At 34.6% G+C, this 16,053-nt stretch overlaps 2 protein-coding genes across 14 annotated transcripts in view; one reads left to right on the top strand and one right to left on the bottom strand.

The window, feature by feature from the left end:
• LOC129911146 (serine/threonine-protein kinase tousled-like 1) overlaps positions 1-8,204 on the top strand; it is a 194,235-nt gene extending 186,031 nt beyond the window's left edge. For 12 of the 13 annotated variants that reach the window (XM_055988840.1, XM_055988839.1, XM_055988842.1 and 9 more), the window contains 6 exons: positions 100-2,565; positions 4,147-4,325; positions 4,394-4,586; positions 4,650-4,855; positions 5,057-5,276; positions 5,334-8,204. In XM_055988840.1, the coding sequence (XP_055844815.1) occupies positions 100-2,565; positions 4,147-4,325; positions 4,394-4,586; positions 4,650-4,855; positions 5,057-5,276; positions 5,334-5,588 (3,519 nt within the window). In that variant the 3' untranslated portion in view covers positions 5,589-8,204. The remainder of the gene's footprint in view (positions 1-99; positions 2,566-4,146; positions 4,326-4,393; positions 4,587-4,649; positions 4,856-5,056; positions 5,277-5,333) is intronic. The other variant, XM_055988851.1, reaches the window with a different exon arrangement.
• A 5,760-nt stretch (positions 8,205-13,964) lies between these two features.
• Positions 13,965-15,657, bottom strand: LOC129911156 (ketimine reductase mu-crystallin-like). The gene is made up of 3 exons (XM_055988864.1): positions 14,451-15,657; positions 14,159-14,356; positions 13,965-14,099 (listed from the first exon to the last, which is right to left on the bottom strand). Exons 1-3 carry the CDS (start codon positions 15,226-15,228, stop codon positions 14,038-14,040), a joined length of 1,038 nt encoding a protein of 345 aa, XP_055844839.1. The 5' UTR covers positions 15,229-15,657; the 3' UTR covers positions 13,965-14,037.
• Positions 15,658-16,053: the final 396 nt, after the last annotated feature.

Raw genomic sequence — 16,053 nt, 5'->3', positions numbered from 1 at the left:
TTAAACATATTGACTAAACTTTTTCAAAAAAAAATAACTTCTCTTATTTTTTTCAAATCATCAAAACTAATTTTCATATTTCTTCTATTTTATTTGCAGATGTCCGCCGGCGCCCAATTGCAGATGGCCCCACAGACGACGTCGACCATAAGCCATCACCAGCATCACCAACATCATTTTTCCACTAATACACCACAGCAGCAGCAACAACAACAACAACAACAACCACAGCAGCAGCCACCACAACAACAAACACAGCAACTACAGCCTCAACAGCAACAGCAGCCACAACAGCATCATCCTCATCTACCCCATCCAATTCAACATCACCAGCAACAACAACAACCCCAACAACAACAACAAATTCCACTTCAACAACAACCACACCCACAACAATTACAACAATTACCCCAACAACAACAGCCACACCAACATATTACCGGTCATAGTAATCCGGATTCAAATATGAGCACAGGATCTTCACATAGTGAAAAGGATGTCAATGATATTGTATACAATTCGGCATTAGGTGTTGGTGGAGTTGTTACATCTTCTTCAATTGGCGGTAATATTGGTGGAATTAACAATCCAAATAACGGTAATAACAATAATAATAATAACAATAACAGTAGCAGTTTAGTTGTAGGCGCAAGCAATTTGGCTAACGTTGGAGTTGGCGGCCTAAATAGTAGCAGTAGTAGTACTAACAATAATAACAACATCAACAATAATAATAATAATAACGGTACTCTCATGAACACAGGCAACATGGGCGCACTGGAGAAACTGCCACGAACTCCGTCGGATCGCAAAAGAAAACGAAAAGCACCTCCACCCTCGGCCGATGATAGTGGTGGTGGAGGTGGTGGCGGCGGTGTTGGAGTTCCTGGCGGAGGTGGCGGCAATTCAGGCGGTAATTCTAGCAAACATAACCCGCGCCTCGTCCTGCAAGTAGGCTCAACGAATTTTTCCTTAAATTTAGGCAGTACGCAGGCATCGGCGGCAGACCGTTGCGGCATGCCAACGACAAAAGGTGCCCGCCTCGCCATGCCAATGAATGATGGCAAAAAAATTAACGATTACTTCAACAAGCACACGGCAAATAGTCCAATTAGGACGCATGCGGGATCAAAATCGCCATCGCCCTCACAGGGCGGTGTTCCTGTCGGCAGCGGTAGTGCTGGCGGTTATCCACTATTTCCACCTAGTCCACAACAGCCGCCAATGGGCGGCAGCATGACTTCCGTAGCAACGGCGGCAACAGCAACCACCCCAGGCGGCGGGACGCCTGGCGTTGTCGGAATGAATTCCGTGGCAGCTGTTGCCGAATATCACTACAATAAAAATCGTCAAACTTCCATGGTTCCTCCGCAGTCGCCGCTGTCGACGGTGATGCCTACATCAGTTGCAGGCAGTAGTTTAGTTGGTGGCGGCGTCGGCAGCAGTGTGGTTGTGGTGCCCGGCAGCATTGGTACAACACTGGTGAATAGTACAAGTTCGATAGTGGGTGGCAGTTGTGGCCCGCCTCCGCCGCCACCACCACAACTTAGTACGAATTCCCAGCCCTCCCAACAGCAAACGCAGTCGTCACAACAACAACTGCAACAGCAAACATCCCAGCAAACAAACCTGCCACCTAATCAACAGCAACAGCAGCAACAACAAACGACGTCACTGCTACCGCCACAACTTCACTCACATCATTCGCTCTCCATGCAAACCAAATCGACACAAACCGATTTTACATACATGGAAATGCAGGAACGAGATTCAGACATTGAATCAAGCAAAACGCGACTTGACGAACTGACAAGACTGTCCGATGAGCAAAAGGGCCAAATAACGGCTCATCAAAAGCTCATCGATCAACACAAATCGCACATTAACAAGTGCATCGACGTGGTGAAGAAGCTCTTGAAAGAGAAGAGCAACATCGAGAAGAAGGAGGCGCGGCAGAAGTGCATGCAAAATCGTCTGCGTCTGGGCCAGTTTGTGACCCAACGGGTGGGAGCAACATTCCAAGAAAATTGGACGGACGGCTATGCCTTCCAGGAACTGTCCAGGCGGCAGGAAGAAATCTCTGCCGAACGCGAAGAAATTGATCGTCAAAAGAAGATGTTAATGAAGAAACGACCAGCGGAGAGTGGTCGCAAAAGAAATAACAACAGCAACAATAGCAGTAATAATGCTGGTGGGGTTGGCGGTGTTGGTAGCGGAGGCAATTCGACTTCATCACGTGGCGGTAGTGGTGTTGGGAATGTTGGCCTCGGCGGGGATTCTTCTTCATCGGCATTACATAATGGCGGCGGTGGTGTTGGTTCGGGCAGCGGAAGCAGTGGCATCGGCAGCAGTAGTGTTGCATCCGATACGGCAACGTTCCTAAAGCCAGACCCAGTGTCCGGAGCTTATACAGCTCAGGAATACTATGAATGTGATGAGATTTTAAAACTGCGACAAAACGCCCTCAAGAAAGAGGACGCCGATTTGCAGTTGGAAATGGAGAAGCTCGAGCGTGAACGTAATTTGCACATTAGGGAGCTGAAGAGAATACTGAATGAAGATCAGGTGAGTTTGTAATTTTTTTTGTATGATGTATCGTGATCATTATTTTATCGTTACGAATAACTTTTGTTATGGATCATAAAAACTCTTAATTTTACTAGCGTTTCTAATACTCTTGATATGTACTTTTTAACTTAAAACAACCCTTATTTGATTAATTGTAGCTAAAATCACTTAAAGGTGCTTATGAGCAAGGACGTGGAAATTCGTCCAGCATGTATCAAAGGTTGAATTAGCTGGTTTTTGGCTTGATGGTTTTATTCAGAGTGTGGCCATTTTATTTAATCACAGTTCAGCGTACTGTTTTGAAATTTGACCCTAATTCCGATTTAAACAAGGATTGTAGTAAAGAATATAGGTGTTTCTCTAGGTTTTTCACTTATAAAAATGTCGCACCAAGTCATCCTCCGTAAGCCTTCTGTAGATACTTAAGTTGTCCATTATTGGTGCGTTTACACTTTTGGACGGTTTAACAACAGACCCGAAATCAACTGCCAAAGTTTTATTTGGATCATCCTTATCCGGAATTTCAATGTACCTCGTAGGCTGAAACTTTCAATGACTCTTAGTTTTTTTTTTTAGTCCAGTACTATTTATCTTTTCTTGATACTTTCCGTCCATCTTATTTTTAATTTTGTTTTTTAAATCGCCAACATGGATAGAATTGCACTGACAAGCTCATGCTGACCACTTATTTCTGCAGGAAAATCAACCAAAATTCGTTTCACATGCTTGCTGGCTAGCTGAAAATTTTCATTGCTATTTTAAAGCTGACTCAAATATTATCTTTGTCGTATGAATATTGCAGGTGGATTATTCACACAGCATCTTTCGTCCATTTCCAAGTTTCGGTGTTCATCCAGTACGTAGATGTTCCTATTCCTAGCCATTTCTATAGCTATGCATAGCCATATCTATCGTTATGTTCTTAGCGAAAACAAACTTTTTTCAAAGCAATTATAAGTGGGTTTTTCTATGATCTTGCCAACTTTTTTGACTAAGAACAGGAAAGGAATGGTTTAAATTTTTTGAAAAATGGTTTAACTGTTTTAATGCTTTCTCAAATTGAAGAAATGAATTCAATGAATATGAAAAGGTAAAACGCAGTTCGGAGCGCCTCTTCAATGACTTTATGTTATTGGGCATGATTTTTATACAATAAAGTTGTACAAATGAGTTATACTCGTAATCATCTCCAGATCCTTCAGTAAGTTCATATACACGGCATGATGCGACTTTAGTTTGGATATCGATTTTCTAACCCCTTGTAGGTCGTGTGGATGAATTAAATGAAGAGGTGTTTGCATAACAGCTGTTTTCTGGCAAGCTGTTTTCTATTAAGTTCAGATCAGCAAATATGGATCTCCCATTCTCATCACCTCAGTATTCTATTATAAGCTGATATTTTTAGGTAAATTGTTTGTTTAATGAAACATTCGACATCACCCCTGGCCTATCCCTAATACACTCGTCTTTTTTCTTTAAAATTGGAATTTATCTCTTCCTTTCATATAAAACATTAAAAAACGGTTACTAAAACCACCAGCAATTAATTTTTATTTTGTTTCAATTTATTATTTGCAGTCTCGATTCAACAACCATCCAGTGCTAAATGATAGATATTTGCTGCTTATGCTTCTTGGCAAAGGCGGCTTCTCAGAAGTGCACAAAGCATTTGACCTAAAGGAGCAACGTTATGTTGCATGCAAAGTGCATCAGTTGAACAAAGATTGGAAAGAGGACAAAAAGGCTAATTATATTAAGTAAGTTTTTTTTTTTTACATTTCAATCCAAACAATTAATAATTATATTTTTTTTTTCTTACAAATAGACACGCTCTAAGAGAATATAATATTCATAAAGCCTTGGATCATCCTCGTGTAGTTAAATTATATGATGTGTTCGAGATCGATGCGAATTCATTCTGTACAGTTCTTGAGTATTGTGATGGACATGATTTAGATTTTTATTTAAAACAACATAAAACGATACCAGAACGTGAAGCTAGATCAATTATTATGCAGGTAAGAATGGTTAATCAAAGGAAAAAGAGAAAGATCTTTTACTTAACAACACTGTCTTTTTAGGTTGTTTCCGCATTGAAATACTTGAACGAGATCAAACCACCTGTGATCCACTATGACTTGAAACCGGGCAACATTCTCTTAACCGAGGGCAATGTATGCGGCGAAATAAAAATTACCGATTTTGGTCTCTCAAAAGTAATGGACGATGAGAATTATAATCCGGATCATGGCATGGACTTGACCTCGCAAGGGGCTGGAACTTATTGGTGAGTATGTGTGGGGATTTCAAATTAGTTATTGTATATTTTTTTTTTACTATTATATGCGTGTTTGGGTGGTAGATTAGGTTTTGTTTTTTTTTTTTTTGTAATTTGTATTTAAATTAGAATTGTGTGTTTTTTGAAAAAAAAAAGAAGAGGAACAAAAGAAACAGTATTTATGCCCAAATTTTCAATCAAATTTTTCAGGTATCTTCCACCAGAGTGTTTTGTTGTGGGTAAAAATCCTCCTAAAATCTCATCTAAAGTCGATGTATGGAGTGTCGGGGTGATATTCTATCAATGTCTGTATGGTAAAAAGCCATTCGGTCATAATCAATCTCAAGCCACAATACTAGAGGAGAATACAATACTGAAAGCCACTGAGGTTCAATTTTCCAATAAACCAACAGTATCCAATGAAGCAAAGGTAAAGTGTTTTTAATTTTTATTTTGTTTTTTTTTTAAACAAAATGTATTTTTGCAGAGTTTCATTCGAGGCTGTTTGGCATATCGCAAAGAAGACCGCATGGATGTGTTTTCTTTAGCGCGGCATGAATACATTCAACCTCCGATTCCAAAACATGGCCGTGGTCAGTCGATGACAGCGGCGCAACAACAACAACAACAGCAGCAGCAACAACAACAGCAGCAGCAATCGTCGTCGTCACAACAAAATTCGGCGCAAACCTCATTCTCAGCGGGCATGTTCGGTAATTTAAATCAATCCAGCTCATCCTAGCTGATGTCGAAACGTAATTCGAATTCCTAATTGCTGAAATTGATTGCGACAGCGCCGCCGCCACTGCCACCGCCGCCATCACCATCCCAATTACCGCCAAAGCAGTCGTCGACGCCGCCGCCATCATCATCACCAACAACAACAACAATTCCAATAACAACTCTAACAACATTTGTCACGCCCAATACAACACAACAACAACAACCAGTCAAGACAACGAAAGTTAAAATGACCAATAGTAGTAATGCCAGTTGTAGAACTAGCATATCCAACACAACAAATACAAAAACGACAACAAATTCTCGAACGACGAGACCACTACATCCACCACCAACACCACCAGCAGCAACATCAACAATAGCCAATAATCGACGTCGAAGAAAACCTTCATCATCTTCGTCGTCCACAACTAATAATACATCTTCCACCATCTCCAAGCGTAGCTGAGAGAAGAAAATACAAAAAAAAAGTATCAAAAAAACAAAATTAGACGAAAAAAAGATTAAAGCAAATCAAAAAACATAAAAAAAAGTGATTCCAAAAAAAAAAATTAAATTTTTTTTTCTATTAGATGTCGCTAGTAGAGAGTAGTGTTGATACTTTTCAAGAAATTGTGATAGAAAATTTGATAGAAGAAAACAAAAAAAACATTCTCATTCTCTCTTTCGTTAAATTCTCTCTTTTATTAAAAAAAGAAAACTTGGATATAGATAAAATCGAAACTTATCAAATGATAAAGACACTATCTATTTTTGTTGTTGTTGCTTGACTTTTCTATTTATTTTTTTATTGAATTCTCAATTTGACTACAAATTTTAACTTCTTTTTTTTTAATTATATATATTTTCGTTGAGTTTATTTTTTTCAGTATTAATAACTATAATAGCTTCCATACCAAAATTATATATTTCGTTAAAATTTAATAACATTTTCCATAAAAGGGAGATTACGATTAGAGAATGAAATTTTAATACAAAATTTATAAAGAGTTGAGATGGCGGACAAAATTTTCAAAATCTACAACAAAAAAAACGGATAAGTTCCGCTATCCTCCTTAAATTTCCCTTTAAATAAAAATAAAACAAAAAATACTTAGAAGTGATGAATAGAATTATGTAAATTTTTTTAAAAATTAAAAAACAAATATTGACTTAACAATATTTATTGTACAGTTAAATTTAAATAAAAATAAAAAACTCCCGGAAGCTTAAAAAAAAAATTCCCTTAAAAATGAAAGCAAATAGGAATCGAGATATAAATAAATAACAGGAAAAAAAAATATCGCAAAAAAATTCAAAATAGGATTAAACAAAAAAAAAAATATTAAAGTGAAAATAAGCGAAGATAAAATATAAATAATAATAATAAAAAAAAATTTAAATTAAGAAAGTTATTAATTAGTTATTAAAAAAACTGAATAAAGTTAAATCATAGGATGAAACAGTTTCATTAAAATAATAAATAAAAAGTATATATATATAGTTAAACATAAATAAAAGAAAAAAAAAAAAAAAACTAGACAGTAAAATAATTAATGAAGCAGAGATAAAAAAATATTAGATTAAACATTAAAACAGAAACAAAAATGATACAAATTTAATGAAAACAATTTTTTTTTATTATTATTATTATCGATTATTATTATTATTATTATATTATATTTTTTGTTAGTTTTAATTATTATATAATTAAAATATTATTTTTAAACAAAAAACAACTTGATATATATATATATTTAAATGATTATATAAACTAATAACACACCCAATGTGAAAAGAAAAACGAAAAAAAAGTAAAATTTGTCCCTATTGATTGCATTAAAAATTTAATTTTTATCAAAAGAAACAAAAAGCAAACTCAATGTGTATAATATTATGTATGCAACAGTAAACATTTTTAAACAAAATATATATATATATATAAATAATACAAATTATTATGTATACACAGTGAATATATGTATTTGTATGTAACAAAAAAAAAAATAAAAAAAAAAAAATAAAAATATTTCAAAGCATATTTCAATACATATGCGCATGGTGTGTCTCTTGTGTATTTATCATTATTGCAAAAAAAAAAAAGAAACAAAAAAAAATTATGATATATTCTCAAATTAAGCATGAATATGGGAAAAATCTATATAAATATATATATATAAAAAAGAATAACGAAAAGTATAAATATAATATTAAATTAAAAAATAAAATAAAAAACATTTTTTGTGAATATAAATAAAAAACAAACATAAGAAAAAACAAAAAATAAAACTGAATGATTATTTGTTGAGTATTTTACTATCTAATTAATAATATTAAAGAGAATGATGATGAAGATGAAGAAAAACAAAAAAAAAAAATAATATTAAACTAAAACACAAATAAATGCGAAAAAGTAATTTAAAAACAAAAATTTAATTATTGTATTATTAATGAAAAATAGAAACAAAACAGAAAAAATAGCAAACAACTAAAACAAAAACAGTTCTCTCTCTCTCCGCTCTGGGCGTTGTTTTTGGTTTTTTTTAGCGGATTATACAAAACAAATTGTCACCACCCTCCCATATATATATGTATATATATGTATGTAATAATATATACCAAGACTACCAACCACCACCGCCTCCAAAATTCAAAAAGAAAAAAAAAATATAACAGACAAAAACAACTACTAAAACATCCAACAAAAAATACAGGCAAAAAAAAACCGACAAGTTACACAACATACACACATCATCGGGACAAGTTATTTATTTATTTAAACAAAACAACAAAAATTAAAAAAAAAAAACAAAAAATGGAACTATATAAATAAAAAAAAAAGAAATAGAAATTAAAGACTCTTCTTTTTTTAATTGTTAATCTCTTAAATCAATTAAAATAAAATAAAACTATATATTAAAACTTAAAAAAAAAAAACAAAAATAGAAGAAAAACATAAAAATGAAAACAAAAAATCCAATACAATTTAAAGAAACAATTTCCAGTAAATATTAAAAGAAAAAAAAAACGACAATGCAGAAAAACACATAAATTAAAAAAAAAAAAATAAATTAAAAAAACATTTTTTGATTATTATATTACTATAGTGGTAACAAAAAATTAAAAAAAAAAATGAAAAAAAAAAAACTGGCAACAAAAATCAATAAGATTAAATTAAAATACAATTAATTAAAAATAAAAATTACAAAAAAAAAAATATTTAAAAAAAAATATAAAACATTGGCAATTTTTTTTATTTGGATTGAAGTGTTTAGTTGCAGAGTGGTGCTTATGTCAGAATCTCAGAATCGTTTTAATCATCATGAATAAATTATAAACGAACGTGCAATGGATTTATAAAAAACGGCGAAACGTTGGGGACGAATGCAAAAAAAAACATCTAAATGAAAACTTGGAAGAAGGGCTCCCAAACAAAAAGCTTTTTATAGATTATTTCTCCCTTTTCGTATTTTCATGTTTATTAAAGAAAAGAAAACGAAATTAAAAAGGAAAAGGAACGGCAACCTGGGAATTTTTCAATTGGGCCCCTTCTCCTGAGCACGTTCCCCTGAAGGTTTACATTCAGAATACGGCTGAATATTGTGCTATTAATTAGTCGTTTTACCAAATACGACAAGAAATTAGCTCTACAAGCTTAATTCTAGCTTCTAGAGCTTGAGAAAAGCATGGGATTTTTTTTTACAAAATGAAAATGTAAGCAACAGCTGGTAATAAATGGAAACTGAAAGAGGATTTGTGCAGCTGGAAATGGAAACAAAAAATAAACATTTCCCTGGGAATATTTCCCTTATTTCAAACATGGGATCGAAAATGATCCTCAAAAATTTTCCTTATAATTTAATTTAATTTTGTTTTGTTAGTGCAATAATTGTATCTAGGTATATTTAAGAAAAATTATGGACGAAGGCTCAGCCAAAGAGGTTGGTTGAAATGTAGGCGTATTTTAAACATCACATTTTTTAAATTTCTTTACATCAAACGTCCATTGTTTCAGAACTTCTTCTAAACGAATACTTCGATAGGGCTGAATATTATTGAGTCAACCAGTAAAAAATCTGTGCGCCTCAACAAAAAAGTTTTTTTCGGTTTAGTTCGGCTTAACGACTTTCTCGTTTTACATAATCAGTCCTATTCTGAATGAAAACATCCGGGGAAATATGTTCGAGAAAAGTGCTCTCAATAGATTCCCAGGGCATAATTTATTTTCCGTTTTAATTTTGTTCCAATTAGGTTAAATGATAGAAAAGGTAAAAGGAAGAAAAAATTTTTCAGTTTTTTTTTATTTGGAGACCTTCTCCCGAACACCTTTCTCCGGTAATTTTTAATATGTCCGAATAGCTCTTTGCTGTGACTATCGTTTACTTTAGAATCTTTAACTTGTCGCTTGTATCGTATTATGTAATAGAATCAACACTGAATTGTTCGCGTAAATGGTATATAACGCTATTTATTTAGTAATCAAATAGAAATTAAAACTTCCATACAAGTTGGTATAGCGATCACAATAAAATGCAAATGAACACTTATAAGAAGGAGAAACACAGATTTTTGAAACTGAATTTGTCGGTGGGATATTTTTTTTACATGTGAGCGCGAACAGAATCGGACCAAATATTACTTAATTCGGAAGCCTCAGACTTAGTGTGGATATTTTTGGCCCTATTCATAGTTGTTGTTGTTTAACTTAAATCCATTATTTCACTATCCAATGGAATTTAAATAGGATAACCAACTAAAACAGTGTCTACAAATACGCAACATTAAACTAGACTGTTTTTTAGTGCCTTACCCTTGGATTAAAAAATCGTATGATCTTCAGAAGTATACAAAATATTAGAAGTTGATACTCTACAAAAAATTATGTTTCTTTCCCAGGAACTAAGAAAAGCACCTAAAACTTAAAATAAAATTACATAAATACAATATTAATGTTTGCACAGAAAAAAAAAAGATCTTCAGCTTTTTTAACACCTTTAAAATCTAAAAAAATCAGCCATCTTATAATTCCACGAAAAAGTCTAACTTTTCTAGTTTCTTACCTCCAAATATTAATGAAAAGAGAGTATTTCCATCTTAAAAATTTAATCATGATCATGATCAATTTTGTTTAAGAGTGTGGGTTTCCATGGCGTATGTGTACTTTTTTTTTACTTGCTCTATAGGGCAAGTATTGGTTTCGTGTCGAAAAAAAAAATTGAGGTTTTAATCAAAACCAACATTACGATGATGGAGAATTCCGAAAAAGTGGGTCTCGCAATTCCGTCCGTGCGTCTGTGCGGTTGTGCGGTTGTGCGTCCATCTGTACAGTGGACGGATTTTCTTCAAATTTGGTACAGATCATTTTTATGGAATTCTGAAAGTTGGTTTTTTTTTGTTTTTTTCTATCTCGTATAGAACGTATACCTCCCATACAAAAAAATACGATATTGCAAATTTCTCGAAAACGGCTCTAACGATTTTGATTAAACTTTGTATACGTAATAGTCTAAGAGCCGGAGCAGATTTTTTGCGTGAGAGGTAACCGGTTCATATTAATGTTAGAATAAGTCCCAGCCATGGTGATGACGAAAACGAACGTCTGCCAGCATGTGTCTGCGCCTTTGCTGAGAAAAAGTGCATCAAAAGTACATTTTTTCTGAAAATTGATTTAGTGAGGGTAACCACCTGGAAACAATTGGAACCTGACGCCCTCGTCGCCCTGATTACAAAAACACCCATGACAGACGTTTTAACCGCGCCCAAACACCCGACAGACGAGCCTGAAAACGCGTTTTTTTACGCGTTTTTAGGGATTGGGGTAACCACCTAACAACAATTGGAACCTGACGCCCTCGTCGCCCTGATTACAAAAATACCCATGACAGACGTTTTAACCGCGCCCAAACACCCGACAGACGAGCCCAAAAACGCGCTTTTTTACGCGTTTTTAGGGATTTGGGTAACCACTTAAAAACAATTGGATTCTGTAGGCCTTGACTCCCTGATTGCAAAAATACCCATGACAGACGTTTTAACCGCGCCCAAACACCCGACAGACGAACTCGAAAACGCGATCTTTTACGCGAACGCAAGGGCTTGGGGCAACCACTTGAAATTAGTCTCATTCTGTTGTCCTTGACTCCCTGTTTGCAAAAATACCCATGACAGACGTTTTACCTCCACCCAAACTCCCAACAGACGAGTCATAAATCGCGATCTTTTTCGCGAAATTAAAAAGCAAGGACTTGGGGTAACCACTTGAAATTAGTCTCAGCCTGTAGCCCTTGACTCCCTGTTTGCATAAAAACCCATGACAGACGTTTTATCCGCGCCCAAATACCCGACAGACGAACCCAAAAACGCGATTAAATTTAATTGAAGATTTTTGTGAACAAAAAAATGTTTTTAAAAAATTTTGCTTAAATTTCATACATTTACTAATGCCAAAAGATTGGCCAAGCAATTAAAGGAAAACAACTATTTGAGAGTCATGGACAATCTTCTCACAAATTGACTACAAATTGACTTCAAACACATAATATTTTGAACACAACGTTCAGCACCTACAATATTTGCATACACGTTTTTAAAAAGCCAGAATCTCATTTCTACATATTGCATTTATCGCCTAACAGATGGAAGATTGTCCTTCACTCATATAGTTGTTTTCCTTTAATATGAGTGAAGGACAATCTTCCATCTCTTAGGCGATAAATGCAATATGTAGAAATGAGATTCTGGCTTTTTAAAAACGTGTATGCAAATTTGTGAGAAAATTAAATTTATCGCCTAAACGATGGAAGATTGTCCATGACTCTCAAATAGTTGTTTTCCTTTAATTGCTTGGCCAATCTTTTGGCATTAGTAAATGTATGAAATTTAAGCAAAATTTTTTAAAAACATTTTTTTGTTCACAAAAATCTTCAATTAAATTTAATCGCGTTTTTGGGTTCGTCTGTCGGGTGTTTGGGCGCGGATAAAACGTCTGTCATGGGTTTTTATGCAAACAGGGAGTCAAGGGCTACAGGCTGAGACTAATTTCAAGTGGTTACCCCAAGTCCTTGCTTTTTTATTTCGCGAAAAAGATCGCGATTTATGACTCGTCTGTTGGGAGTTTGGGTGGAGGTAAAACGTCTGTCATGTGTATTTTTGCAAACAGGGAGTCAAGGACAACAGGATGAGACTAATTTCAAGTGGTGACCTCAAGTCCTTGGTTTTTTATTTCGCGAAAAAAGATCGCGATTTAGAACTCGTCTGTTGGGGGTTTGGGCGCAGCTAAAACGTCTGTCATGGGTATTTTTGTAATCAGAGAGTCAAGACCAACAGAATGAGACTAATTTCAAGTGGTTGCCCCAAGCCCTTGCGTTCGCGTAAAAGATCGCGTTTTCGAGTTCGTCTGTCGGGTGTTTGGGCGCGGTTAAAACGTCTGTCATGGGTATTTTTGCAATCAGGGAGTCAAGGCCTACAGAATCCAATTGTTTTTAAGTGGTTACCCAAATCCCTAAAAACGCGTAAAAAAGCGCGTTTTTGGGCTCGTCTGTCGGGTGTTTGGGCGCGGTTAAAACGTCTGTCATGGGTATTTTTGTAATCAGGGCGACGAGGGCGTCAGGTTCCAATTGTTGTTAGGTGGTTACCCCAATCCCTAAAAACGCGTAAAAAAACGCGTTTTCAGGCTCGTCTGTCGGGTGTTTGGGCGCGGTTAAAACGTCTGTCATGGGTGTTTTTGTAATCAGGGCGACGAGGGCGTCAGGTTCCAATTGTTTCCAGGTGGTTACCCTCACTAAATCAATTTTCAGAAAAAATGTACTTTTGATGCACTTTTTCTCAGCAAAGGCGCAGACACATGCTGGCAGACGTTCGTTTTCGTCATCACCATGGCTGGGACTTATTCTAACATTAATATGAATCGGTTACCTCTCACGCAAAAAATCTGCTCCCAGCTCTCGGTCTATAATATTTAAAGCAGTGGCAATAAAACTGCATTTTTATTTTTTCTCAAAAAAGTCAAATAACAAAAAAAAATTTTTCATTTTACAAAATTTTGCCCTAAATGTCGGCTCTTCCCCAATATCTTTTTTTTTTTTTAATTTAGAGGCAGCTTTTAAAATCTACAAGTAGACTAACATAAAAGTGCTTTGAACTGCAAGAGCAAGTACGTGCGACCCCAGTCGTGCATTTTATTTTTTAAATGAATGAATGAATAGAATATTTTAATCTACATTCAGAAATCAATCAAGTCATAAATCTTATTTGGCGAATATCCGCTGTTACAATAGTTTTGGGACATGTTTTCAGATAAGCAAAATATGTTTTAATTTATCATGGAAATTTTTGATAGTAAACGCAGATTTACTTACACACATAAACAATGGAAATAAATGTACTATAACAAAACAACTTCCAGTAAAAAAAAGTTTAATTTTTAGAATTGAATTGAAATTATGATAAATACAAAAATAATTTTAGTTTCCTTATTTCTTTTTAAGGTTCTGATAAACAGCTTGAGCCACAGCAGCGTCTTCCACAGCCATTCCTTTCAAAGGAATAAAAGGTCATTTATCATTACTTTAAGATAAACTTATTCCAACTCACCTAATGACTGAAATACTGAAATCCCTTCCTCTGTACACTTGCCACCACCAAGTATAACTTCACCCACCTCGCAAACAATTTTGGTTTTCAAATCAGCTAGTTCTGCTTTTGCTCCAGCCCAAGAGTCAATGTACACAGGAGCAACATCATAAATGTTTTGACCAAGTTCACTGTAATGCTTGACACTTGCTCCAACGGCTGAAAGAAAATTCCAAATTGATGTGTGAATGGAATCATAGAGGAAGGAATACCTTCCTTCCTCTATGAATGGAATCAAGATCTCTATACTTACCATTGATGTGTACATCTTTTTTAAGCATTTCCAAGTGTAATAGAGGTTCATCTGTTTGTGTAGAAGTGACTACAATATCAGCATCTGAAACACATTCACCAATTGTTGGACATACTGTCACTATGGGATTTGGATTAACAAAAGTCTTCCTTGCCGTATCCAATTGAGCAGACAATTCGACAGCTTTGCTAGCTGTTCGATTCCATAGACGAATCTCATTGACTTTAAACTCTGTACACATTCCTAAAGCATGACTTTCACCTTGAACTCCACAACCAATTAGCGCCAAGGTTACTCCGTCAGAAGGATTAACATTTTTTCTTCCAAAATACAAATACTTTGTGGCTACAACAGAAGCTGAAGCTGTTCTCCAGGCAGTTATGAGTGTTCCGTCCATAACACACTCTAACTGTCCAGTTTGACCATCAAAAAGCAAAATATTAGCAAGTATGCTTGGAATTGGTGGTTTGAGTTGATTATTATTCGGTGCCATTGTGACCAATTTACATGCTAAAGTTTGGAATGTTTTACGATCACCTGTTTCTAGAGTTACTTTATGATTGCCAATATATCCTGGCATAGTAAACAAAGATGCACCGTTATTGTGTGTTGATGTTCGAGCTCTAGCATTTTGCTGAGCATAAGGTTGATCTTGATTTTCGGAAGATTTGTCTTTGCTTACAACTGATTTAAATGCTTCTTCGATTGATTCATTGATCAATGGCCAAGTTAAAACACTTTTAACTTGATCGTTTGTTATAAAAACGGGAGAAGCCATTTTTTTTTAATTCAAAGGATCGGATGCGTGCAGGAAAAGGAATGATATAGAGAACTAAATCTATTTAAGCAAAGGTATGTATAAATACAGACAAATTGGACAGGTAAAACAAAAGATAAGGAATAATCGATCTCAAGCTGTCACCAAGTCTAATGTCAGAAAAATGAATTAAACATTTTGCTTTAATAAATAGATGGAGCTAAAAAGATCACTTATATGTGTCGGCAATGTAACACACATTCAAATATAGTAGAATTGGTTGAAAGTTAATTCGGTTGTAACGACAATTTGGTTTTAACCACGATTTTTGTTGGTTCGCATAGATACCATGTCGTTATAATCGAATTCCACTGTAATTGTTAATGCAAGAATTTAGAATTTTATCATTTTGATGAAATATGATGAAAATCAGAAAATAATAGAAAAGTTAAATACTGAAATGATAAAATTTGTGATAAGGCAAAAAGTTTCAATCTTTGTATACCTACTATACAAAAATTGTTATTATGTTATGAAAAAATTATGGATTACAGCTTTATAACTCTAACATAAGAAAAAGAGTGTAAAGTTGATGAATATAAGGATTTTTAGGTTCTAATAACAGTGTTATTTTGTTAAAAAAAACTATGATATTTATATCGTTGGTAGTGCCCAAGCCCAATATAAGAGTTATTTTGAGATATTTGGCCACCTTGTATTCCATCCGGGAGGGTAGATACAAGCGGTTTTCTGTGTTGCACATGATTTCGAGGTAATTTTTAATTAATCAATATCAAAATGTCTGCACCATCATGTAAAAAGTTATTGAACTTTTTATAATTAGTC

This window comes from Episyrphus balteatus, chromosome 2 (assembly GCF_945859705.1).
Source record: "Episyrphus balteatus chromosome 2, idEpiBalt1.1, whole genome shotgun sequence".
In the NCBI taxonomy this organism is placed as follows: Eukaryota; Metazoa; Arthropoda; class Insecta; order Diptera; family Syrphidae; genus Episyrphus; species Episyrphus balteatus.
The sequence above is the reverse complement of the archived record's forward strand: the minus strand, read 5'-3'. Positions and strand labels throughout refer to the sequence as shown.